The 25720-nt window shown below is 51.3% G+C and overlaps 2 protein-coding genes across 4 annotated transcripts; one reads left to right on the top strand and one right to left on the bottom strand.

The window, feature by feature from the left end:
* The first annotated feature begins 906 nt into the window (after positions 1–906).
* On the top strand, positions 907–12623 carry PEX6 (peroxisomal biogenesis factor 6). 3 transcript variants are annotated; one of them, XM_040473542.1, is made up of 17 exons: positions 908–1844; positions 3323–3486; positions 3984–4067; positions 7163–7265; positions 7350–7483; positions 8133–8244; positions 8843–9051; positions 9480–9675; positions 9868–9944; positions 10106–10238; positions 10320–10525; positions 10652–10713; positions 10960–11068; positions 11354–11470; positions 11595–11672; positions 11837–11976; positions 12159–12623. In XM_040473542.1, exons 1-17 carry the CDS (start codon positions 963–965, stop codon positions 12293–12295), a joined length of 2943 nt encoding a protein of 980 aa, XP_040329476.1. In that variant the 5' UTR covers positions 908–962; the 3' UTR covers positions 12296–12623. The 3 variants fall into 3 exon arrangements, with proteins under 3 accessions (XP_040329475.1, XP_040329476.1, XP_040329474.1); XM_040473541.1 differs by lacking the exon at positions 10320–10525 and having other exon boundaries at positions 907–1844; positions 10106–10261; XM_040473540.1 differs by lacking the exon at positions 11595–11672.
* Positions 12624–12744: 121 nt separating this feature from the next.
* On the bottom strand, positions 12745–16212 carry GNMT (glycine N-methyltransferase). Its single transcript, XM_040473543.1, has 7 exons — positions 16027–16212; positions 15298–15567; positions 14320–14447; positions 13782–13898; positions 13428–13570; positions 13193–13314; positions 12745–13110 (listed from the first exon to the last, which is right to left on the bottom strand). The coding sequence occupies exons 2-7, from the start codon at positions 15540–15542 to the stop codon at positions 12939–12941; spliced, it is 927 nt and encodes a 308-aa protein (XP_040329477.1). The 5' UTR covers positions 15543–15567; positions 16027–16212; the 3' UTR covers positions 12745–12938.
* Between the last annotated feature and the right edge of the window lie 9508 nt (positions 16213–25720).

The raw sequence follows: 25720 nt of genomic DNA, 5'->3' as shown, positions 1-25720 counted from the left end.
CAACCAATCCATTGATTCTAAGTGCAAATATATTGTTAATAACTTGAAGTGTGGCCTACTAGTGTCCAAGTGACTTGCACAGAGCAGTGGAGGTGGAGACAAGGATGGAATCTTGTTGGGAAGCAAGCTGTTGGTTGGGTGCTCATGACTGAAGCCTTAAACACCTCTCTTCCTCCTGCTCTGCTTCCCATTCCTCCAGGGTAGAAACAGGACATGGGCCTCCAGTCTGCAAGGACTGATTGGGGGGCGGGGGGGGGGGGGGGGAGGAGCAGAAGGGAGAGCAACCGGTTTTGGAGGAATGAAAAAGCAAAGTTGCTTTGTCTTCACTTCAAGTTTGTTGGGAGTAGAAGGAACAGGACAAGAAACACCGGAACGTGGGTTTTGTGTAGGATGTGTTGAAACAGATGTGGCAGCACCAAGTACTCCAGGGCTACATGAATCACATGTAGTAATCCAGCCAGCAGCCACTACATACCCATAAGCACTGTGAGACCGTTTTATCCTACCACTCCCTCCTGTAACCTTCCCCACAACACCCAAATCCCAGTGCCTATAGTTCCACACTGGAAAGTGTAGGAGTTCCACAGAGTAGTGGAATCCTTCCTAAACACTCCACCCATAGCTCCTAGCACTGGGCCAAGTTGGTCCTGGGCACGCAGGAAGTTCGCTGATCATTCAATTAACTGCTAAGTGCGTGGCAGAAGAGCACGTTAATCCCTAGCAGGCGCGGCAGGCAGATCCCTGCAAACACGGTCTCAAAGGACTACGCAACGGCAGTGAATGTGTTACTGCCACAGAGGCACCAACCCGTCAATCCCAGCCGGGGCTCACCCTCCAGGAGGACGCTCCAGGAACCCGCCGCCCCTCCTACTCTTCTCGCGCCTCCCCGGACGGAAGCGGAAACCGCGTGCGGCGCTGGCCCGGAAGCCGCGCTCCAACGGCTTCCTCGTTGGTCTGTCACCATGGCGCTGGCAGTCTTGCGGGTCCTGGAGCCCTTCCCGACCGAGACACCCCCGTTGGCGGTGCTGCTGCCTCCCGGGGGCCCGTGGCCTGCAGCGGGACTGGGACTGGTGCTGGCCCTGCGGCCTGCAGGGGAGAGCCCTGCAGGGCCGGCGCTGCTAGTGGCGGCCCTGGAGGGGCCGGGCGCAGGGACCGAGGAGCAGGGTCCCGGGCCCCCGGAGCTGCTGGTTAGCCTCTCGCTGCTGCGGCTCCTTGCTCTGGGCCCTGGGGCGTGGGTGCGGGCACGGCCCGTGCGGCGGCCTCCGGCGCTGGGCTGGGCGCTGCTTGGCACCTCCCCGGGGCCCGGGCTCGGACCGCGAGTCGGGCCGCTGCTGGTGCGGCGCGGAGAGGCCCTGCCAGTTCCCGGACCTCGGGTGCTGGAGACTCGGCCGGCGTTGCAAGGACTGTTGGGCCCAGGGACGCGGCTAGCTGTCACTGAGCTCCGTGGGCGGGCCAAACTGGGTCCGGAGACTGGAGACAGCAGCCCGCCCCCACCTCCGCCCGTGGTGTCCTCCTTCGCGGTTAACCGCACAGTCCGGCAACTCTGGGGAGTTCTGGGAGGGACTGGGGATTCACTGGGTGTAAGCCGGAGCTGCCTCCGTAGCCTGGGCCTCTTCCAGGGCGAATGGGTGTGGGTGACCCGGGCCGGGGAGTCGTCGAACACTTCCCAGCCACACTTGGCCAAGGTACAGGTCCTAGAGCCTCGCTGGGATCTCTCTGAAAGGCTGGGACCTGGCTCTGGGCAGCCAGGAGAGCCCCTCGCTGACGGACTGGCCCTGGTGCCTGCCACTCTGGCTTTTAATCTCGGCTGTGATCCCCTGGAAGTGGGAGAGCTCAGAATTCAGGTAGGATACAGGACTGAGGTCAGGAATGTTTCCACCCCCTTATTCCCTCTTCCTTACCTCAACTGAATTGGAAGAAAAGAGCTGTAGAATTTAGGTCCCTTACTCCTTAGATCCTAATGTCTCTTAGTCTCATTTATCTGTTCTCTGTAATCAAAATATAACTCTCCATGGTGTGGTGGTGCATGGGAAGGGATTTCCTCTATTCAGGGGAAAGAAGAGAGGCATAGCAAATTACCAGGTGTTTACAGTATGTTAATCTACTCAATTATTTGTTGAATTGCTGCAGTGTGTCCAGAATTGTACTGAATAATATGGAGGATGATACCTCGTTGTTTTTGCTCATGCTTATCCTTGACTTCAAGTTCCTTCCTGTTCTTGTAGCCTCATCTGTTAAAATCCTACCATCCTTTCCTTTTAAAGACCATCTAAAGATGCCACCTTCTCAAAGCCTTACATAATCTTACCACACATTTAACATGAATTCTTCCTCCTGTAGCATTTTGTATCTTCCTTAGGGTATTTATTTTCTGCCCTGTTATGATTATGTACTCTAATTCTCAGTTGTATATTGTAAATTCCTTGAAGGGGAGGGCTCTTTATTATCTTTAGTGCCTGGGGTTGAATTTTAATATTTTTTAAAAATGTACCTAAGAGAAGTTTTTGGTTTAGATTACTTCGAGAAGATTGTTGTATTTGGGGGAACAAATACAGTCTAATATTTAATGAGGCACCTAGATGTGTGGTTTAGGCCTGCACTGTCCCATATGGAAGCCACTAGCCACATTGTGGCTTTTTCAATTAATTAAAACTAAATAAAATTTAAAACTCAGTTCTTTGATTGCTTTAGTCTCATCTCAAGTGCTCGATAGCACATGTAGATAACATCTCTTAGCACTGTGGAAAGTTCTGTTAGATCATGCTGGCATAGCCAATTAGTGCTATGAGATGTCAAGAAGGATATAAGATATGCATGAATAGGAGTCTGGTGTGGGTTTCCTTTTGAATGGAGGAAAAACTCTGGAGTCCTCAGACTGAAGCTCATTCAGCTGAACCAATCCTGTCAGCTTTCCTGAGATCATATCCGTTTCTCACAGCCTGAATTCAGAGTGTCCCCACTAATGTCCAATTAATATCAATCCCAGTTTTTGCCTGGTGGCTACTCAAAGGGCTTGTGGGAATGAAGTGTCTTTACCACTTTACTGACTCAGGGCCAACTTAAAGGTATCACAGAAAGATTATTTTTAGTGGGGAACTGTTTGGAGCCAGAGTCAGAAATCTCTTCCTGGTGCCCGTTAGGAGGAGAGGTTTCTGTTTCCAGGGAAGAGATACAGGTATTCAGTTCTGCTGCCTTAGGCCTCCCCTCCCACGGGCCTTGTGGATAGAGGATGCAAATAGAAATATGGGCTGCTAACGTTAAGGTAGGGCAGAGCCTGACTCCTTGGAAGAAGGTTATAAGGTGGTGGTTATTTCTCTAATAGAGGTACTTGGAAGGCTCCAGCATCCCTGAAGACAAAGGAAGCTGCTCAGTGCTGCCTGGGCCTCTGTTTGCCAAAGAGTTACACATCGAAATTGTGTCCTCTCCCCACTACAGCACGAATGGAAATTATGACCATGTTCTTTACCGGCACTTTCAGACACCCAGGTTAGCTGCTTCCCCCTTTCAAGAAGATAGCATCTCACCCTTGTTGCTCTCCTCCTATCCCATGCCTTAGATTCAGGTCCCACAGAGCCTTTAACTTTACAAAGCCACATTTTAAGCAGTATTGCGGCTAGATGCCTCTTGGTGTAGCAGGCGGTCCATAGAAGAGAAATTGGTACCGTGAGGTGAATCTGGACATTCTAAACTGAGGAACCTATGAATTGAGAGGGCCCCCAAAGAGCCAGGACTCAGCTTCGCCCCCTCACTGCTCTCTGATCCTCCTTTCTAGCCTCTCTGCCATCTCCCGCCCCCCCCCCCCGCCCCGGTCCCCTGCCCTGGTTCATTCTAGGTCAGACTTGTTCTCTGAACAACTGCTTGGGATCTCTGGGTGGGCAGTAGGTCCCTATGGTCTGCAGGTTGGGAATGGACATGTGGGGATATGTCAGGCCCATGTTCTTGACTCTCATTGTGAGCTGACCAGGGCCACTGCTGTGTTGCAGGGCAGTCCAGGAAGGGGATGTTCTGTGTGTGCCAACAGTTGGGCAAGTAGAGGTCCTGGAAGGAAGCCCAGAGAAACTGCCCAGGTATGCAGCTGCCTCCTGTCCTACAGTTGGGATTCTTAACCTGGGTGCAAGAGTTCTACGATCCCCTCCCCGCAAGTTGTGTGGAATAATTTTGTATATAAGAAAATTCTGCTGTTGTTGTCATGTACATTTTTCTAGAGAAAAGGTACATGCTTTCTTCGGGTTCTCACATGGGTGCAGGACTGAAAAAAGATGAAGAACCACTGCCTACTGCCTGTGGGAGGTGTTTTATCCTCAACTTGTTGGGTGGTCATAGGTAATGTAAAGCATTAAGAAGTTTAAGAGCCTAGACCAACATGAGACTCCTTGCTTTTCCTTCTCAACCACAGTGTTGTTTGCACCAGGTTTCGGGCCACGCTTCCCATATACTCAACATAAAGAGACCCAAGCTTCGATTTCTGCCCTAATCGATAGTGTGTGCACGTGGAGCTTTTTGATCCTGTCTCCCAAAATGGGGGAAAGAGAGATTGCTGCTGTTATTGAGGGGCCTTCTCTTTTTCTTTATCCTCAATAAAGAGAAATATAAGCATGACTGAGCCAAGCACCCAAAACAGGGAGTCCATCCTTTTGCCACCCTGTCGACTGATCACAGGGGTTCCGTGTAAAATGGTGAGGCAGAGAATTCAGAGACTGCTTTGTGAAAGGGGAGAATGTGTAGCCTGATACCCCAGGACTGATTTCCTATAGTGATGTCCTAGAAGGAGAACACAACTGATTGACACGCTAAGCCAATGTTCAGGGGATTTCAGTGAGGTGATGGGACCAGCCTGAAGGAACTGAGGTTTAAGAGTGGGCATGCCCAAGGTCTCTGGCCTAGTCAGCTTGGGTCCTCTGCCAAGGCAGATGCCTTGTTCAGACATCTGATTCATCCTTGGTCAACGTTCAGAGCTTGGTTCACTCAGAGTTGTGGTACTCAGATGAAGCACCTGGTAGTGCACGTTGTAATCCCACTTGGTGCTCACGGCGCCTCTTTGAGCTTTCCCAAATCAAATCTACAACTGGGGCCTCGTAGAAAGTGCCAGGCCTGTATTAGTCACTTCTGTCTCCCATCTTAAATATAGCAAACATCTGTGAGCTAGCTTTCTGTAGGAAACCTACAGAATGCCCACCCTTTGTACCTTCAGAGGAAAGTAGGCACTGGACCCTTCTGAGATAGACCAGCAAGCCTGTTCTGTTCCTGGATGTCTGCTGTTCTGGCCCTTTAGCAGCCTGCCTTTCTCTGGCTGCTGAGCACACAGTAGGTCCTGGAAAGCAGGGTTGGGGTCAGCAGTTTGGCCTAAGGACAGATAGAGATGAGTGCTTTAGCCCTCCTCCCCCAGACCTGGCAAGGAAAGCCCTGCTAGGAGGCTCCTGAGATCCCTGGAACAGAATTCCAGTGTCGGTAGTGTAGCTTCTTCAGGCTCTTCCACGGTTCCACCTCCCCAAAGCAGGCCAGCGGGATCCAGCTGCACTGTCTCCTGTCTGGCTCTTAATAACACACAGCATTCCCCAGAAATATCCAGATGTGTTCTAGAAGTCTGCTCCTTGCACTCACTGAGATGGTCCTACTGCTGTCCATGGAAGGGAAGTTTCCCCCTAACCCTCCACAGTGCTGTTCCTCCTTGGATTCCACTGCTTACCACGTGCAGTGGCTCAGGATTGAGATTCCAGGTTATAGACCCACCCACTGTTCATGTATACTGAATAGTAGTAAGACACAGTCTTCCTTAGGTTCTAGTTTTTAACCACAATAACTGCCCACCCTAATAGTTGCAAGAGTTCACAATACCAGTCTGGTATGCCTCTCCCCTCCGCCTTGAGTTATTCCCACCAGTCCACTTTGCTGCCGGAGTAAACAGTTTTATGACTGCGAGACACGGTGAACAGCAATTTGCACCGATTGGAACTTCGAGAGGCCCAAGTCTGGGCCAAGTCATTGCCTTTCTACCTGAGGATTAAAGAGGAGGGTGGTTCATCATTTTTATATGGAAATTGGGCTAGTAACTACTACCCGCTCCCCCACTCTGCACCCTTAGGACGCTGAAGAGCCCTAATTCACTCTGACACTAGCAGTGACTTGCACAGTCTTGGTTATGGCTGGGGGAGCTTTTGAAAAATACAGATGCTTGAGCCCCCTCAGACCTATTGGAGCAGAATCAAGGTGAAGCTGGGGCCTGTGAAGTTTTTTAACTTTTTCCAAAGGAGAGAAAAATGCTAACATGGGGCACCTGGCTGGCTCAGTCTGTAGAACATGCAATTCTTAATCTCGGAGTCGTGAGTTCAAGCCCCACATGGGTTTAGAGATCACTTAAAAAAAATTGAGATATAATTCATATGCCATGAAATCCACGTTTGAGGTGTACAATTCAGTGGCTTTTAGTAGATTCACAAGGTTATGCAACCAACACCACTATCTAATTGCAGAATATTTTCATCACCCCAAAACCCTACCCATTAACAGTCATGCTGTACTCCCTCCATCCCTCAGCCCCCAGCAATTACCATCTGCTGAATGGAATCATACAACATGTGGCAGATACTGATTTTCAGAAGTTTTACAGACCATTCTAATGTGCAGCCAAAATAGAGAATCATTAATCATTAGTTGTCTTTAGGAAGGTATCTGCAATTTGATTTTGTGGATTGTTGAATAAGAACCAAGGAGCCCTTCCTGCTGAGGCTTTGGAAGGCCTTGGGAGGTATGAATTTGAGGGGAAGACAGTAGTCTGAAGCCAGTGAAAATGGCCAGATGATCATTGCTTAGTGCAGCTGTGTCTTCTGCCATCGGAGTGGGTGGGTAGGCCATTCACCCAGAGAATCACGCCCCCATGGCTCCCTGATGGTTGTCATGAGGGATGTGGAGGACAGTTATAGCTCCTGCCCTCAAAAATGTACATGGGCCAGCCTGGAAGATGAGGAAGACCATTTGCTTTCTTCTACCCTACTCCTCTCCCCTTCCCCACCCCCCACCATGCCATAACTCTCATGTCCGTTACTCATGCTGCTCTTGAGTTTGTCCCTGCTGGGGACCTCTATGATTGAGACAGCCGCCTTGTCCTCAGGGAGGGGTGTATGTGGGCTCTGGGTCTGGGATTCATGGGGCTTCTTTCCTTCAGGTGGCGGGAGATGTTTTTTAAAGTGAAGAAAACCCTTGGGGAAGCTCCGGATGGGCCAACGAGCGCCTTCTTGGCAGACACTGCCCATACCTCCTTGTACTTGGTGAGGCCCTGGGGATGGGAGTAGACCTGGGGAAAGAAGCAGAAACAACTCCCAGACACTAAAGCTTCCTGCCACCTTTCACAGGTGGGTTCTACCCTGAGCCCTGTTCCAAGGCTCACTTCAGGAGAATCCACTCCCTGGAACAGCTTGTCTCCTCCGGGCCTGGAGGCCTTAGTGACCGAGCTCTGTGCTGCCCTGAAGCCTCGCCTCCAACCAGGGTGAGTGAGGCTGTGGCCTCAGGGTATGAGGAAAGCCTGCTCAGAACATCTCTGGAGGGGCAGGGGGCTGGACAAGTAGTTCCTAATGTGCTGGCCGGAGTCGGATTGGGTGGACCTCCCTCAAACTAGTATGCCCAGGCCACTCGCCCATGTCCTTTCTGTAAGCAAATTCCTAGGCTCCTTTCTGGGGATAATCTCCATCCTCCAGGGTCGGCTGGGGAGGAAGAATCTCTACCAGAGACAGCTGTCTCTGAGACCGCCCTTCCCCTTGGGGAGCCCACTAGCCATTCTGTCCTTCACCACCCTGGCCCCAAAAGATGCAGTTCCTCATACCACTGGCCTAAGTGTAGACACAGACCCTTCCCTAATTCCTCGTGATTCCAGACGAGACATAACAGTCAAGGCTTTACTGAAGGCCGTGACGACAAGGGAGTTGTCCTGGCTGGTGGATATACTCCATGCCCCCGCCAGAGCACCACGGGTGGTATGGGAAATACAGCCTCACCATATGCAAACAGCCCTGGAGGAAGGGGGATGCCTCAAGAAAAGAGAAACAGGCTATCTGCTTTCTAGATCCAAGGACCCCTGCTACTGAGGGCTCTTAACTTTGAGAGAATGGAGGAGACAAGTGTCTGTTCTCTGGTTGCAGAGGTGCCCTCTTGACAGGAACCAGCAGTGTCCTTCTCCATGGTCCCCCAGGCAGTGGGAAGACCACAGCTGTCACTGCAGCCTGCAGCCGCCTTGGCCTCCACCTACTGAAGGTGAGGGTACCTGGAGAGTAGAACCCCAACCACATTTCCCCAGCCCAGATTCTCCTTCTCCCCTCCTCCCTGGCCTGGCCCTAATGCCTCGGCCCAGTGGGCCAGTTGGTCAGGCAGATTCCCATGATTCTCAGCTACTAAGAGAGACTTTAAAAAAGGAAGGAATTTGGGGGCACCTGGGTGGCACAGTCGGTTAAGCGTCCGACTTCAGCCAGGTCACGATCTCGCGGTCCGTGAGTTCGAGCCCCGCGTCAGGCTCTGGGCTGATGGCTCGGAGCCTGGAGCCTGTTTCCGATTCTGTGTCTCCCTCTCTCTCTGCCCCTCCCCCGTTCATGCTCTGTCTCTCTCTGTCCCAAAAATAAATAAACATTGAAAAAAAAATTAAAAAAAATAAAAGGAAGGGATTTGAAGATTTTGTTGGACAGTCCAGGGAATGAAGTTAGAGTAAAGAAGAGGTAGGACTTGGCCAGTGTTACCTTCTCCCCCATCCCTGCTCTCTAAAAAGAAGATGGCTGGCATCTTCTGGCTACTCTCCCCGCCATTCCTGCCTCAGTCACACCTGCCCCTTGCTCACAGACCATCGGGGTCTCCTCCCCAGGTGCCCTGCTCCAACCTCTGTGCAGACAGTAGCGGAGCTGTGGAGGCAAAACTGCAGGCCATCTTCTCCCGGGCCCGGCGCTGCCGGCCTGTGGTTCTATTGCTGACAGCCGTGGACCTTCTGGGTCGGGACCGTGATGGGCTCGGTGAGGACGCCCGTGTGGTGGCCACGCTGCGTCACCTCCTCCTCGATGAGGACCCCCTCACCAGGTATTATACAGAGCTGGGTCTGTAAAGGGGCAGGGCCAAGCCACCCTCATCTCTCTTCAGCCTTTTGCCCTCTCTTCCTCAAATGGCTTCTCAGACATCCCACCCATTTGGCCATTCTCCAGACGGCCCTGAGCAGAGGAGCTTGGGGTATTCAGAGGGAGGAGGATGTGCTCCCTCGTGTTTTGTGGGGAGCACTAGAGAAAAAGCACAGGCTCTACCCTCAGGGAGCTCCCTGTGTGAGGGGGGAAGCATAGGTCCCCCTCTCAAGGTATGCCCATGGAGCCCCATCCAGGAAGCTGTGGGGTGCTCACCTCTCCCATCCCAGCACCCACCCACCTCCCTGCCCTATGGCACCAGCCTCCTGACAGGACAGGGCTCAGGGGCTGCCAGCCACATTCTCGCCCTCAGTGCCCACTCCGTGTCTGCAGCTACCCGCCGCTGATCACTGTGGCCACCACAAGCAAGGCCCAGGACCTGCCTGTCGACGTCCAGACAGCATTTCCTCACCAGCTGGAGGTGCCCGTGCTGTCAGAGGGGCAGCGGCTCAGTGTCCTGCGGGCCCTCACTGCCCATCTCCCGCTGGGCCAAGAGGTGAAGCTGCCACAGCTGGCACGGCGGTGCGCAGTGAGTACTGAGGCGGGCACAGGCCTCCCCGCACTCTGAGCCGCGGTGGTACGATCCAGCTGCCCTGCGAGTGAGGGTAGAAAACCCCGAGGCTTCAACAACACTGGGGCCTCTGCGCCAGCTGGGGGACTAGCCTCCTGAGGGCTCTTGCCAACTGTGCCCTGCTCATGTGTCCTTTCCTGTGGTTCCCAGGGCTTTGTGGTAGGGGATCTCTATGCCCTTTTGACCCACAGCAGCCGGGCAGCCTGTGCCAGGATCAAGAACTTGGGGTAAGGAAACTGGGCACAGAAGGGAAAGGAGGCAAGAGGAATTGTGGGTGGGTGGATGGGTGAGGGCTGGGGGGGCGCGGGGAGGAGAAAACAGGACCCTGATGTACGTCAGGGTACGTACGTCAGGTCCTCCAGAGGCCTTCCTGGGTTTCTCTTTGCAGTTTGGCAGGCGGCTTGAGTGAGGAGGATGAGGGGGAGCTGTGTGCTGCTGGCTTTCCCCTCCTGGCTGAGGATTTCGGGCAGGCACTGGAGCAGCTGCAGACAGCTCACTCTCGGGCCATTGGAGCCCCCAAGGTAGAGACTCCAGGTCCTTGGAGGTAGGACTGCAGCTCTCTTCACCACCATATCCCCAACCATGCACTTTCCGTCTCCTAGATCCCCTCGGTGTCCTGGCATGATGTGGGCGGGCTGCAGGAGGTGAAGAAGGAGATTCTGGAGACCATTCAGCTCCCTCTAGAGCACCCAGAGCTTCTGAGCCTGGGCCTGAGGCGCTCGGGCCTTCTGCTCCATGGTCCCCCTGGCACTGGCAAGACCCTCCTGGCCAAGGCAGTAGCCACTGAATGCAGCCTTACCTTCCTCAGGTGGCGAGGGGGTGTGGAAGGGATGGTGGGCAAATTGGGGGCCGCAACAGGCTGGGGAGCAGGAGGGGCTGGCTGAGAGGTCACTTGTGTGTTTAGGCATCTGACAAATCTCATCCTCTCCTTCAGCGTGAAGGGGCCCGAGCTTATCAACATGTATGTGGGCCAAAGTGAGGAGAATGTGCGGGAAGGTGAGTGGGTGAGGAGGGGCCCAGGTTCTAGCCCTTCCCAAACCCCGATGGCCCTTGTGCAGCCTACCAACACCCCCAGGCTGCTCCTGGTCTTTCTAAGGTCTCACGGTCCTTTCCACAAAGGACATGCCCAGGGTGGCCTAGTACCTGGAGGGATGAGTTGTCACACCTGGCTCTTCCTCCCCTATCTCCTGACTTTAGACCCCCCTGAGCTTCCCCCTCCTGTGTGTCCCTTTCTCTCCTCAGTGTTTGCCAGGGCCAGGGCTGCGGCTCCATGCATTATCTTCTTTGATGAACTGGACTCCCTGGCTCCAAGCCGGGGGCGAAGTGGAGACTCTGGAGGTGTGATGGACAGGTGGGGGTCTGAGCCAGAATGGAGTCTGGGGTCCAAGACGGAGGGATGGGAGACAGGTTGCAACATTGTTCAGCACCCAGAGTACCTGTCATTCCAGTTCTGAAATAGGGGCCTTGGAGTTGGGTGGGGGATGTTGAATGGAATGGGGGGCCTGCCTGGAGGGGTGTACAGGGCACAGCAGAGCAGGTGGCCCTGTGGAGAAGACCTGTAAGGACAGGCACTGCTGGTAGGGCAGGGGCCGAGGAAGGGCCAAGGACTCTCTTGCCTTCATGTCCTGATTTGTAGGGTGGTGTCTCAGCTCCTGGCCGAGCTGGATGGGCTTCACAGCACTCGAGATGTGTTTGTGATTGGGGCTACCAACAGACCAGACCTCCTGGACCCTGCCCTTCTGCGGCCTGGCAGGTGTGCACCCCATACCTCTCACCTCTACCAGGCCCACTGGGGCCTCTCCCCTGACCCCCATCCTATGCCTCCTCCACCCCCATGCTGGGCTCCCTGACCCTTATGCCCGCCTATTTCCCTAAAGATTTGACAAGCTGGTGTTTGTGGGGGTGAGCGAGGACCGCGCCTCCCAGCTACGCGTTCTGAGTGCCATCACGCGCAAGTATGCCCTGTTAGGGGGAGACTCCCAAAGGGCTTGGGCCTTGGGCCTTGGGATGGTCCGGGGATAAATGCAACATGCAGAATAAGCTGGTCAGGGATGCCTCTTGACAAAGTAGGGGATGCCAGGTAAAACTGTTTCTCTCCTTTCCTGTATCTGCACAACAGATTCAAGCTAGAGCCCTCCGTGAGCTTGGTGAACGTGCTGGACCGCTGCCCTCCCCAGCTGACGGGGGCAGACCTCTACTCCCTCTGCTCTGATGCCATGACAGCTGCCCTCAAACGCAGGGTTCAGGACCTGGAGGAAGGTGAGTCACTTGCCAGCCCCAGAGGTCAACCAAAAAGCTAATGGGAACCAGGCCTGGTCCTAGATTTCAGAGGAGGGACTGTTGACTTTTAGGGGACTCTTGGCAAGAAGATGCCTACCCAGGGCTCTGCCCTCCTCGGACATAGACCACAGCCTCTGTTGCCCCCTATCACCCCCTCCCAGGGCTGGAGCCCGGAAGCTCAGCACTGCTGCTCACCATGGAGGACCTGCTGCAGGCCGCTGCCCGGCTGCAGCCCTCGGTCAGTGAGCAGGAGCTGCTCCGGTACAAGCGCATCCAGCGCAAGTTTGCCGCCTGCTAGGAGCCTCCTGCAAGCCGGGACCCTGCCCACAGTGGCTAAAGGTACTCAGATGTCCCCACAGAGACCTGAGAGAGCAAGGGGCCCTTTCTCAGTGTGCTGCTATTGCACCCAAAGTTGGCCTACCTTCCTGAGAACCCCGAGGTGCCGAGTAGCCCCACAAGAGCTCAGAGGCATCATCCCCTGCCTACCTGTTCGTCCTCCCAGGCCAGCTCCAGCTCCAACACCAAAGACCCTCTGCTCAGAAGGAGGGGCTTGGGCCTGGAGTTCTGGGGTGGGGCACTGAGGGAGTCCAGTCTTGGCTGAAAATAAAATGTATGCTGCCCCCTGCTGGTTGTGGTCTGAAAGGGTGCAGTGGGAAAGAGCAAGATTGTGGAAGGAGTGAGCCACAGGGGAGGGCAAGGCGGGCACCACAGGAGCCTGATCCTTCTGATATAAACACCAAGTGTGCAGGAACTGAAAAAGGCACAGACTATATTGCTCACACTTCCATTTGCCTGAACCCAAATCCCCGTACCCCCAGCAGCAGTCTGCCCCTCCCCACACCCCAAGGGTCTGCACCAGGGGTTAGGCTTGGTATGGGGCTGCCAGTCCCCACCTCCCCAGATGGATCTGGCAGTGCCTGGGCAGAGGCCATGCTCAGCACTCAGTCCGTCCTCTTGAGCACATGGATGAAATAGCAAGGGATGTAGGCCTGGCCAGGCTTGTAAGGCTTGAAGTCCCCCAGGACACTGTGCTGGCACTTGCCCCCGAAGGCTGCTCGGAGCAACTCCGTGAAGGAAGCCAAACGGTGCGGGTAGTAGGAGAGCCGGAACTTACTGCAACAGAGCCCCCAACCAACCATGAGGGCTGGTGGCCTCAGCACCACCCCTCCTCACCCCTACCTAGCCGAGTGGGTACCTCAAACCAGGAGAACCATCCTGGCCAGCGCCCGGCACCTGCACCGTGTAGTCCAGGGTCACCATGTGGGCCTTGTTGTTCACCATCAGCACTGATGTCGTGATATCCTTGGTCAAGTCACTCTGTAGGTGGTGGTGCAGGCTGCATTAGCCTCTGCAACCATTGTGGGGCCTGGACCGCAGGATCACGTCCCCCATCCCCCACTCTGGGCCTCCCCCCCCCCCAGGGGCCCCACCTTATAGTAGATGTTCTTTCCTGGGGGTGCACAGCCTGTGCTGAGGATGTGGTCGTAGTTGCGATGATCGATGACCAACAGGCCCCCAGACCGCACCATGCTCGCGATGTTCCTCAGTGCCAGCCGGTGCTCACTCTGGTCTCCTGAGCTCCGGGCAGGGGCAGAGAGGCTCCATCTGCTCAGGGCTCCGAGCACCAGTCTCCCTCCCATCTTTCTCCTCCCCAGGGATACAGATGCCAAGGCACAGAGGAGCAGAAAACAGTCTGCTCTGTCAGGAGAGCAGGCACCCAGGGGTCTGTGGAAAGAGGTACAGCTCAAAGCAGGGGCCATGCTCAAGGCCACGCCCTCTCTCACCTCTGCAGTCTGGCAAGTGGGCAAAACTATTGCCAAGGCAGATGACCGCATCGAAGCCGCCCCCTGGTGGCTGGGGCACATCTTTGTCCAGAGTCATCCAGTTGGCTTCTTCAATGACTGGGACCAGGAAGGGGAAGAGGGATCAGGGTGGCACCATGGCACCAGCAGCACTCACCTCCACCAAGTGCAACCCAGCCTCAGTTTCCCCTTCAAGACACACAGGGATTCCCCATCCGGTTAGAAGGAGGAGCTCACCATGGACATGGAGGGGGAAGGGAGAAGGGGTCAAGGGAGGAGGAAACCAGGGATGGGAAGCATGGCTCCGTGCTTCTGTGTTTTTATTTGGGAGGAGGGAGAAGACTCATCACCAGATACCTCATTCTGGTGCATAAGCCTCCCTTTCCAGGGAAATGAAAGTAATTTTGCTGTCCCCCTTAAGGAAAACAAAGCACACCAGCACAGGAGCTGAAGGAGCCCAGGGCAGAGAGTACCGAGTCCCTGGCGGCTGGGTGGGGAGGGCCTGACTGGACCTGCATACCCCACTTGTCAAAGGCCGGTTCGTGCCGCCGGTTCCAGCGCTCTTTAAGCGCGTATTTCAGCATCTTGTCACTGGCATCCACACTGGTCACGGTGAAGCCCTCTTCCACCAGCATGATGGAGTCCACCCTGGGCAGGGTCAGAGATGAGAGGCCAAGAGGGGCAGTCAGGGGGTCTGGGAAGGCAAGGAGGAGGCTCTGTGCTGGGCACTTCTGTCTCCTCCACTCTTGAGACCATTCCTCTGCTTCCTCTCCTTAGGCCTTCTCCACTGACCTCAAATGACCTGGCAAATCGGTTTATCACCAGGTAGCAAATTCTGGGTTTGGTTTTTTAGCACCTCTTCAGAGCCGGGCGCTCTATAAATGTGCATTAATTCTCATGGCAACCCTGTGAGGTAGACAATGTTATCCCCACTTGAGGGACGGGGCAAACTGAGGCTCCTGGAATTTAGGAACCTGTGCAGGGGAGGTAGTGCAGCACGGTGTCTTGTCTGAATGTCCTCTCCACTAGGTAGAAGGCTTTCGCTCCTCTGAGGCGGGATTTCCACAACTGTAAGTGGGGTATCACTCCTTACCTCATGAGGTTATGTGAGGATCTTAAAAACGGATGTGCCAAAAGCTCCTGGCACCGCGCGTGGCGGCACGGGCAAATATTGAACAAATGTTAACTGTTAACACTGCCCAAGGCCATCACTTCGGGACCAGTGCTGCAGCCAGGACCCGAGCTTACGTCGGTCTGGCGCCAAAGCCCGGCCGCCGCCCTCCCCGGCGAACCGGCAGGCCCCACCCTGCGGTGCTTACACGCCCCCTCTGCCCCCGGGTGTCTTCAGCCCCTCCTCCCGCCCGCTCTGCCCCCCTCGTCCCGCCCCGGGCCGGCTGCGGCTCGCAGGTGGAGGCTGCCGGACCAACCAGGCCGAGGTCCCACACCCCCCGCCCCCCCACGCCGAGCCAGCGGCTCCCTGGCCCCCGCCCCGGCTCACCCGGTGCCGCAGGCCACGTCGAGCACCCGCTGGCAGCCGTGCTGGCGCAGCAGCCCGAGCAGCCAGGCCTTGTACTCGGCCGTGCGGCTGCGGGTGTCCCCGATGTAGAGCTGCCACACGCGTGCCGCCTCTCCGTCCGCGTACTGGTCCGGGAGTCCTTCGGCCGCCACCCCCAGGGAGCGGGTGCGGTACACACTGTCCACCATCGTGCAGCGCGCCTGGCTCCGCGGCGGGCGGCTCCGCATTTATAGTACGGCTCGGCCGCCCCACCTGTCCAATGGCAGGTGAGCGCGGGGACACGCCCCTGCTGGGCTCCCAGCCTCGGGGAGGGCGCTGCCCGGCGTTTTGCACCAGCCCTTCTCGCCGGCGGGAAGATCCAGCCCTCTGGGCGACCCCGTGGCGGGAAAGGGCCCTCCCAGCCCCCTACCCTCTTAAGCCAGGTATCAGGAGGACTGGGGAGGGGTCAGAAGAGGTGGCAACTGTGAGATCGCCCACTCCACCCCTACCCAAGCTGGGAAAAAAGGAAACTCCCCAGTCCACACAGAGATCAGCGCCTAGGACTGGACCGTCCCTAGAGGAGGAAAGTATTAGCATATTTAAAGGAGGATCGTCTAGCTGAAAGAGGGCCTGGTCGGCCAGGAAAGGGATGAATAGCGAATATCTGGGGATAATGCAAGTCTGGCCACCCAAGTCCAGGAGCAGTTCTGGCTCAGGGGATCGTCTGCCTACCCGGGGGCAGGTGCTCCTCTGTCCTGGAGGTGACGCATCAAGCTTTTCCCTGAGCCGCGTGAGGCGGAGTCCGGCCTTTCCTCCCAATTCTTCACCGACTGACACGCTTCTAAAGCGCTATCTGCTGTTTGAGACCCTGTTCGATCTCCAGCGTCTCCACAAAAAAAAAAAAAAAAAAAATTAAAATTTTGTTTTTAAGTAATCTCTACACCCAACAGTGGGCTCTAAGTCACAACCCGTGATCAAGAGTCACATACTCTAGAGGCGCCCGGCTGGCTCAGTCCCTGGAGTATGCTACTCTTGACCTCCCGGTTGTAAGTTCGAGCCCCAGTTGGGTGGAGAGATTACTTAAAAGAAAAAAAAAGAAAAAAGAAAAAAGAAAGAAAGAAAAATAAATCTTAAAAAAAAAAAAAGTCACGTGCTCTCTCAACTGAGCCACCTAGGTGCCCCTAAAATTTTTACTTTTTTAAACACTATGTGCTTTCCATGGAGGTGACCACAGGGTAGGAAGTCAAGGGTTAAGGGTGGAAGTGCTTGGTGCCCTTGCTGTTATATTGTTCACTGTCACTTCATAAATTGGCCCTTTGGTTTGGTTATACATCCACCCTTCCTCCCCAAAGCAGAAGGTCTTTTCCTAGGACACCACCCTGGACTGAGATGGATTCAGCAAGATGATACCACCCAGTGAAGCTCAAGACAGGGAGAACAGCCTTCCCTATCTATCTTGGTTTGTCTGGCTTCAGAAAGAGCTATGTATAGAGTTTAGAATGAAGGAGGCTCTCCTCCCCCTCCCCCTTTTATTAGCTGTAGAATCTGGGAGCTGGAGGAACCCCAAAGACCATATAATCTTTTTTCAAAAGTTTATATATATATATTTTTGAGAGAGGCAGGGGCAGGAGCACAGAGTGAAGGAGAGAGAGAATCCCAAGCAAGCTCCATGGTGTCAGTGCAGAGCCCGACTCCATCCTGAATCTTATGAACAAACCTCAGGACTGTGAGCTGAGCCGAAATCAAGAGTTGGATGCTTGACTGAGCCACCCAAGTGCCCCCATTTTTTTAAAGTTTTATTTATTTAAGTAATTGCTACACCTGACACGGGGCTCAAACTCATTACCCTGAGATCAAGAGTCACATGCTCCTCCGACTGAGCCACGTAGATGCCCCCATATAATCATTCTCAGCTTCCTATTTGTAGCACACAGATTGCCTCAAATGAGCCTGTCCTGCCCAAGTAATAGAGTCTTGTGCTCATGTTGACCCTACAGACAGGTTTTTGGCAACAGGCTTAGAAGGGCACAGAACTGGGAGTTATAAATACATAGATAAGTGGCCTAAGGCAGTTTATTATTTTTTTCCTTACTATTGATTTCTTTTCCATTTACTTTTTTTTTAGTTATTTTTTTAACGTTTATTTTTAATTGAGAGACACAGAGCGTGTGCCTGGGAGGAGCAGAGAGAGAGGGAGACACAGAATCTGAAGCAGCCTCCAGGCCGTGAGCTGTCAGCACAGAGTTGGATGCAGGGCTCGAACCCATGAACTGTGAGATCATGACATGAACCGAAGTTGGACGCTTAACCCACTGAGCCACCCAGATGTCCTCTTTTCCATTTACTTTTTGCCTCTTAACCCTCTCTGAATACATCTGAGGTAAGCCTGGGATTTTCTCAGGGCTCAAAATGCTGCTGGGAAATGTCCCCTTTAGGGATGCCTGGGTGGCTCAGAGGTTAAGCTTTTGACTCTTGTTCCCAGCTCAGGTTTGATCTCGGCTCAGGTCTTGACATCAGGGTAGTGAATTCAAGCCCCACATTGGACTTTAGAAAGACCAGGATAATCATTTCAATAGATCACAAGGTTTACCCAACTCTTTGGGTCTCAATATTTAAAGACAAGTATTCTTGTGATTTGGAATACTTTCTTCTCCTGATATTTACATAAATAATAGTACATCCTGAATGAAGGGCATTGATTTGTAAATTTAGATATCTTTGCACACCCTTTCATTTAGAAACTGCCATAAAGACACTGATTCCAGAATCATTCCATAAAACTAGTCCCCAAAAACAGCATTTTGATTTTGTTCTTACCTAGGAGGAAAAAAAGGAAAAAAAAATTACCTAGAACAACTATTTAAGAATCTTGCTTTTGGGGGCACCTGGGTGGCTCAGTCAGTTAAGTGCCCAACTCTTGGTTTCAGCTCAGGTTATGATCTCACAGTTTTGTGGGTTTGAGCCTGGCATCGGGCTCAGCACTGGCAGCCTAGAGCCTGCTTGGTATTCTCTCTCTCTCTCTCTCTCTCTCTATTCTCTCTCTCTCTCTCTCTCTCTCTCTCTCTCTCTCTGTCTCTGCCCCTCCCCCACTAGTGCGCGCATTCTCTCTCTCTCTGAAAATAAACTTAAAATTTTTAAATAATAATAAAAAGAATCTTTCCTTTTGTTTTAGTGTTACATGATCCCCCACTCCCTCTTCCCCAGGAACTTTTTCTTGTACAGCATTTTTGTTTGTATAACATTTTTGTGATGGGTTTGCAGCCTTTGGAGGCTAAAAGCTGTACTCTCCATACTGATAAGGAATTTTATTTAAATATTTGGTTTTTATTTACATACTGATACTTAACGATTTTTGAGAAACATAGCCTTTTACCCAAAGACCTATAATACGATTTTTTAAAAATAATATGAATACTGGTAGTAACTTTGGATTAAAAAAGTATAGGTTGTGAGTCACTTATAGATGTACTTTCCATTTGAAAACAAGATTTTTGGTGTGAAGTTAATAATGATTTGATTTCTTTCTCATCCAGAGGCATTTAAAAAAATGTCAACATCATAAAGCACATGAAATTTCATGGACCTTTTTACTTCTTTTCTTTCTTTTATTTTTTTTTAAACTTTTAACTATCACAATCTTGTTTTCTTCTCTTGACCTTAAATTACTTGGCATTAAGCATGCTTTCAATGGCTACATTGAATAGATGTGTTATGACTTGTTTAATCATTCCCCAAGTTCTGAGTGTTTAAAATGCTCTCACAATTTTTCAACAGAGTGAACAGTTGGATAATTATGATCAAATCATATCCCAAATGGAATTTTTCTATTAATTGATATTGTCACCCAAAACAAATACTTGTTTCAATTCTTCTCTATGCGAAGATGTTATTCCTTGATATTTTACTAGTTAGAAAATTATATCTAATTGTTGTAGTCTTCTTTATTTGCCACCAAAATGTACCAAGTAGTTTCACTCCTTCATCTCTAAATTGTCCACGTCCTCTACCCACCGAAATATATTGAAACTGCCTTTTGTTTTACTTGTTAGTTCTGGTGAGTTTTAGAGAAACAGATGTGAGGCCCTGGGCCATGCAAGAGAAGATCCCAGAATATGAATCAATTTACAATTTGACTTAACTGAAAACAAGAATAGAGGATATTTTTATTTTTAAATGTTTATTTTTGAGAGAGAGAGCGCGCGTGCAAGTGGGGGAGGGGCAGAGAAGGGGACAGGGATCTGAAGTGGGCTCTGTGCTGACAGCAGCAAGCCCAATGTGGGGCTCGAACTCACAAACTGTGAGATCATAACCTGAGCCAAATTTGGACGCTCAACTGACTGAGCCACCCAGGTGCCTGTGATATTTTTAATATGTGGTGCTTATTTGACATTAGCTGAAAAGAGTAAATTCTTCATCCCCAAATGTGTGATGTTTGCAAAAAGACTTTAGCTTGGGAATATGGCTGCAACCAGACAAACTCTCAAGCTATTCCAATTTGAGGACACATTAAAATTCTAGAATGGTGAACTATGCATGTACAGTAAGTACAAATGGAGGACATCCTGTTTTTGTTTAGATTCAGAACAGGTAAAATTAATTTTTCAGATGATGGACGCTAATTTCCAAATTCCAGTCCAAGGTGCTGAAAAAAACTCTTGTCTATGGGGCACCTGCGTGGCTCAGTCTGACTCTTGATCTCAGCTCACGTCACAAACTCATGGTGCATGAATTTGAGCCTCTTGTCAGACTCAGTGCAGACAGTGCAGAGCCTGCTTGCGATTCTCTCTCTCCCTTTCTCTCTCTGCCCCTCCCCTGCTTGCACGTGTGTGCACATACGCACATGTGCCAGTGCACTCGCTCTCGCTCTCTCTCTCTCTCTCTCATCTGCTGACCACGTCTACCCAGATGGAACACTGGAATGTTGGGGGGAGAGGAGGGAAGCCACCCACCCACATGGACTCTGTTAGCAGATATATCACAATGGATCCCTTTTTGGACTCTTTAATATACCATATAAGACTTAATCTGCTTTTTTTTTAAAAAAATTTTTTAACGTTTATTTATTTTTGAGACAGAGAGAGATAGAGCATGAACGGGGGAGGGTCAGAGAGAGGGAGACACAGAATCTGAAACAGGTTCCAGGCTCCGAGCTGTCAGCACAGAGCCCGACGTGGGGCTCGAACTCACAGACCACGAGATCATGACCCGAGCCGAAGTCGGCTGCTTAACCGACTGAGCCACCCAGGCGCCCCTCATGTGGCATTTAAGATACAAAACAGGTGAGGGGCGCCTGGGTGGCGCAGTCGGTTGAGCGTCCGACTTCAGCCAGGTCACGATCTCGCGGTCCGTGAGTTCGAGCCCCGCGTCAGGCTCTGGGCTGATGGCTTGGAGCCTGGAGCCTGTTTCCAATTCTGTGTCTCCCTCTCTCTCTGCCCCTCCCCCGTTCATGCTCTGTCTCTCTCTGTCCCAAAAATAAATAAAAACGTTGAAAAGAAAAAAAATTAAAAAAAAAAAGATACAAAACAGGTGAACATAAGGGAAGGGAAGCAAATATAATATAAAAACAGGGAGGGGGAAAAACATAAGAGACTTAAATACAGAGAACAAGCTGAGGGTTACTGCAGGGGTTTTGGGTGGGTGGGGGGATGGGCTAAATGGGCAAGGGGCATTGAGGAGGGCACTTGTTGGGATAAGCACTGGGTGTTAAACATAGGTGCTGAATCATTGGATTCTATTCCTGAAATCATTATTGCATTATATGTTAACTTGAGTGTAAATTAAACAAAACAGAACAAAACAAAAACAACATGAATAAACCTTGAAGACATTGTGCCGCGTGAAATAAGCCATTAATAAAAAAGGTAAGTACTGTATGATTCCACTTGTATGAGATATCTGGGGTAGTCAAAGTCATGGAGACAGAAAGTGGGACAGTGGTGAGGAGAGCCTGGAGGAGGGGAGAAGGAGGAGTTTTCAGTGGGTACAGAGTATCTGTTTTGTAAGATATGAAGAGTCTGGAGAATGGTTGCACAGCAATGTGACTGTGCTTCATGCTACTGGATTCTACACTAAGATTAATACGGTAAATTTTATATTTATGGGTAGTTTACCACAGTCTTTTTAAAAATTAAAAAAATGCTTTAAGTACATAAAAAAAAAAAAAAAGTCCTGTTAAGTGAGTGTAGAATTGGTCCCTACATCAGTGGATTGCAGCACTAACTAATGGTGTAAGAATTCCACCAATGTGTAAGAAGAGAGGCTTCCTTTGATCATTTCATACTATTAAAAGCCGTTGTAAGGTGTGCTCATGCTCAGTAAGATCTCTTCTGTGTATACCAATCTGCTCACTGAGCTGTACTCTTCCACAGGAAAATGATATACTATTTGAGCCCTGGCAACATGCTAACTAAGCACTGCTCAGACAGGCGATTTACACATGCCATCATGTCTGGATGAGACGAATGGTAAAACACCAAGACACTTTGGTGCGTAATTCTGAACAACATAAAAATCTAGCTTTTTGAGTGTCTTTTTGTTTTCTTCCCCTTTTTGGGCTGAGAACCTTTTATCTTTTGGGGTGATTGGTGGTGGGAGGAGGTGTTGCTGCCCTTGGAACTGGTGACGGAGTCAGCCTGCTTCTCTCTCCTCTCAATGGGCAACACTTCCTTACAAACAGTCATGATCGTGTTAAAGGAAGCTTAAGTTCTCTTGGCCTGTACAACCTTAGTAGATGGAGAGCACAATTTTAAAGAAAGAATGAGTAACGTTGGATTCCTCTTCAAGAAATTGTAAACAGCAGGGGCCCCTGAGCTGCTCAGTCGGTTAAGTGTCTGACTTCAACTCAGGTCATGATCTTGTGGTTCACAAGTCGAAACCCTACGTCTGGCTCTGTGCTGACGGCTCAGAGCCTGGAGCCTGCTTCGGATTCTGTTTCTCCCTCTCTCTCTGCCCCTCCCCGTTCATACTCTGTCTGTCTGTCTCTCTCTCAAAAATAAATAAAACATTAAAAATTTTTTGGGGGCGCCTGGGTGGCTCAGTCGGTTGAGCGTCCGACTTTAGCTTGGGTCATGATCTCACAGTCTGTGAGTTCGAGCCCCGTGTCGGGCTCTGTGCTGACAGCTCAGAGCCCGGGGCCTGCTTCAGATTCTGTGTCTCCCTCTCTCTGACCCTCCCCCGTTCATGCTCTGTCTCTCTCTATCTCAAAAATAAATAAACGTAAAAAAAAAAAATAAATAAAAATAAAAAAAACAACATTAAAAATTTTTGGAAAAAAAAAAGAAAGACATTGTAAACAGGAGCCAGCCCTTGAGGGGTGCATGGCTGGCTCAATGGGTGGAACATGTGATTCTCGATTTTGGGGTTGTGAGTTTGAACTCCATGTTGGGTGTAGAGATTACTGAAAAAAAAAAAAAATCCAGCCCTTGAGGGCAGCATAAGGGTCAAGCTGGCTTTCACCTATATGCAACAGTAAACTCTGAAAAGGGAGAGACTTGAAAGTTGTCTTGCTCCTAATTGCATTCCCCATGTTGAACTTGGAAGACATAGACTAGCAGACTGCATAGCTGGGCTGCCTTCTAGAAGAGAGCCATGTAAGAGACGGGTGGTGCCCTAAGCCAACCCATAGCTCCAGGGTACTGTGGCCTCATGGCTCTGCCTCAGGACACTGAAGCCATTCCGCCTGTGCTCATAACCTGCTAGGGCCACTCGTGTGTGACCTTGGGCAAGTTATTTAACCTTTCATTCAATGGGTATTTATTAAGCAGCTATTCTGTGCCATCCACTATACTAAGTGCTGGGGATACAACAGTAAACAAAATAGATGACATTCCCTGTGTGTGTGTGTGTGTGTGTGTAGGGGGCAATGGTATGAGCTGGGTGCAAATGACTTGGGTTTTCAGTTTGTAAAAACTCATTGAGCTGTAAGCACTTTTCTGTACTTTGAGTTTTTAGAAATCCATGGCCTTGAGATCATAGTAGTGTTAAATAATTATGTAAAGCATGTACAACTGTGTCACATAGTAAGCACTCAAAAAATAGTGGTTACTATTATTCCAGTGAAACTCCTTACTAGAGCAAACTAGGCCATCAGAGGATGTTTAAGAGAGATTCAGCTGGCTCTGCTGCTAGGATTAGTACACAGAGCCCTCCTATAAACCACTTAGGTTTGGACCATGCATCTGTAGCAAAAAGCATGCCTTAAGATTAAAAACAAATAATAATAATCGGGCTCCTGGGTGGCTCAGTTGGTTGAGCATCAGACTCGGTTTCAGCTTAACTCATGATCCCAGGGTCGGGGGATCGGGCCCTGCATTGGGCTCCGGTGCTGAGTGTGGAGACTGCTTAAGATTCTCTCTCTCTAAAATAATATGATTAAAAACTTGAGATTAAAAAAAAAAAAAAGAAGAGGCATTTGCTCACACTTGTGAACAGAAATGATGCGGGGCAGTTGGATACCACACAAAGGTTCCATATTTAAGGGACTGCCATTCATGGGTTTGTAAATTTATTATTTTCTGGCAGGATCCTGGTAGTCAGTCTCTTATTCTAACAAAACTGACATTAAGACAACTTTCTGACAGACGGAAGTCAAAGGTGTGAAGAGCACCATTTTCTAACCTGCAAAAAGATGCTGCATGGAAATACCACCCAGGAACTGGGAAGTTGAAGAAACTTCCTAGCGATTGTCCTCTAGAATAAATACAGAGTCCTTGTGCAGCCGCCCCTGAGACTACAGAGCCCCAAACCCTGAGACTCCACTACCAGGGCCTGTGGTTCTTTTAATCATGGAAGTGAAAGAAATGCTTTCTGGTTTGCCCATCGGCCTTTGTGGTTCTGGATGATGGCTGAGAGACAGATCCTTTCTGGGGTTCCGACAAGTTGTGTTTCTGAGGGCAAGACACTGACCTTGTGATTTCATTGAGGCCCTCTCCCCTCTTAGCAAGACACCCTGTTTCTCCTGGTATAGTGGGGTCCAGCTGGCCTCATCTTGAGAACCATGAGAGAGGCTTGTTAAGCATGCAGACTTCTAGGTCTCCAACCCAGCAAATCAGGTGGGCCCAGACATCTGTATGTTTAACCACCATTCCATGTGACTTTTCATGTTCGGGTGAGTTTAGGAAACCCTGTTTTAACAGGATTTCTAATTAAGGGACTAAAATCAGATTAACTCCAGCTCAGCCAGTACCCTCATCTTATGGAGAGAAGGGGTGTGGGAGAGTGGAAAGCATAGTCAAGTTCAGAAAGGCTTGTAGGTGTGGTAGGGAGAGAAAAAGAAAAACCTGGAAAGCTGGATCTTGCCTCTGGCTCTTCCAGGCTGGGGGCGGGGTGGGGGTGGGGGGGAGGGAGAGGCTGCTTACTGGGGTGGGTGGGTGGAGAGCTAGTGTGTGCAACCTGCTTGGCCTTGTGGGTGGTGGTGGGGGAGGAACAAGGTGCTATTCATGCAGCAGCCACAGGTCAAAGAGCAAAGCAGTCACAGCACTGTCTGCCCTCTGGTCTGGGACTGGGTCTGGATTGGGCCACTGGATCAACACCCCAGTAAGGGGACAGGTCTTGTCTCATCCTACTTTAAGGACCAATGAAGCTCTAGGGACTGATGTAAGGCAGGCACGGAGGTGCTGTGGGTCAGTGACATAATGGGGGAATCAGAGACTAGCCATGAAATCCTGGACAGTCCAGGGGGGCTGCAAACAGTTCCCCAGCCCTGGGCTCCAGCCCTTGAACAAAGTCCCGGGTGGGACCTGAGTCTCGACTGGACTCTCACTGCCCACAGCCCCTTCAACAGGGGGCAGTACTGGTCCTGGAGATGGGTGGGGGCAGAGGGGCTGACCCAAAAAAGCATCGTTCTCCAAGGACCTGTTGGAAGCCTCACCAGCCGGAAGAAAATTTTTCCGTTTCCTCCACCCTCTATGACCTTGGCTGCCCCAACTCAGGGGAGAAGTGGGCCTGAGCCCAGGCTACGAGGGGCCCCACACCCCCAGTTCAGGCCCTGGAACATTTCACCAGAGCCAGAGTCTGCGGCACTTCGGCAGTGCATCTCCCCCGGCCCAGCAGGCCCAGGCCAGAAGCACAGAGTCTGTGCGGGGACCCACAGGGCACCTGGTGGGGGTGCCACGCTGGCAGGACATTCTGCCATCGTCTCCTCCTAAGAAGCCTCCTCCTTTCCTTTGAAAAGAGGCATGCTGGTAAGGGTGGAGTTCTGGCTAAGAAACCAAACCAGTTCAGTGTGGACCACACTGCCAGTGCCAGGTGTTGGGTGAAGGAGCTGGCAGCTTCAGGGTAGGGGAAATACAATGGACCCAGAGTCGTGCCAGCTGCACACTTACTAACGGCAGGACCTTGGGCACGTCACTTAATTTGAGCCTCAGTTTTACCTTCTACAAAATGAGGCTAATGGCACCCACCCCCAAGAGTTGTTAGGGTTCAAGTT

Source organism: Herpailurus yagouaroundi, unplaced genomic scaffold (assembly GCF_014898765.1).
Source record: "Herpailurus yagouaroundi ecotype Mexico unplaced genomic scaffold, PumYag 139, whole genome shotgun sequence".
Taxonomy (NCBI): Eukaryota; Metazoa; Chordata; class Mammalia; order Carnivora; family Felidae; genus Herpailurus; species Herpailurus yagouaroundi.
This window is presented reverse-complemented; position numbering and strand designations above follow the sequence as displayed.

What these genes read in the sequence shown, in the direction of transcription:
- GNMT (XM_040473543.1), bottom strand. Translation starts at nt 15,542, where the DNA reads ATGCGGAGCCGCCCGCCGCGGAGCCAGGCGCGCTGCACGATGGTGGAC. An exon ending in ACCGGCCTTTGACAAGTGGG is followed by an intron (nt 13,899 to 14,319) that starts GTATGCAGGTCC and finishes TCCTGGTCCCAG; the next exon opens with TCATTGAAGAAGCCAACTGG. An exon ending in GATGGTTCTCCTGGTTTGAG is followed by an intron (nt 13,111 to 13,192) that starts GTACCCACTCGG and finishes GCTCTGTTGCAG; the next exon opens with TAAGTTCCGGCTCTCCTACT.
- PEX6 (XM_040473542.1), top strand. Translation starts at nt 963, where the DNA reads ATGGCGCTGGCAGTCTTGCGGGTCCTGGAGCCCTTCCCGACCGAGACA. An exon ending in CCCATACCTCCTTGTACTTG is followed by an intron (nt 7,266 to 7,349) that starts GTGAGGCCCTGG and finishes CACCTTTCACAG; the next exon opens with GTGGGTTCTACCCTGAGCCC. An exon ending in GGGCCATTGGAGCCCCCAAG is followed by an intron (nt 10,239 to 10,319) that starts GTAGAGACTCCA and finishes TCCGTCTCCTAG; the next exon opens with ATCCCCTCGGTGTCCTGGCA.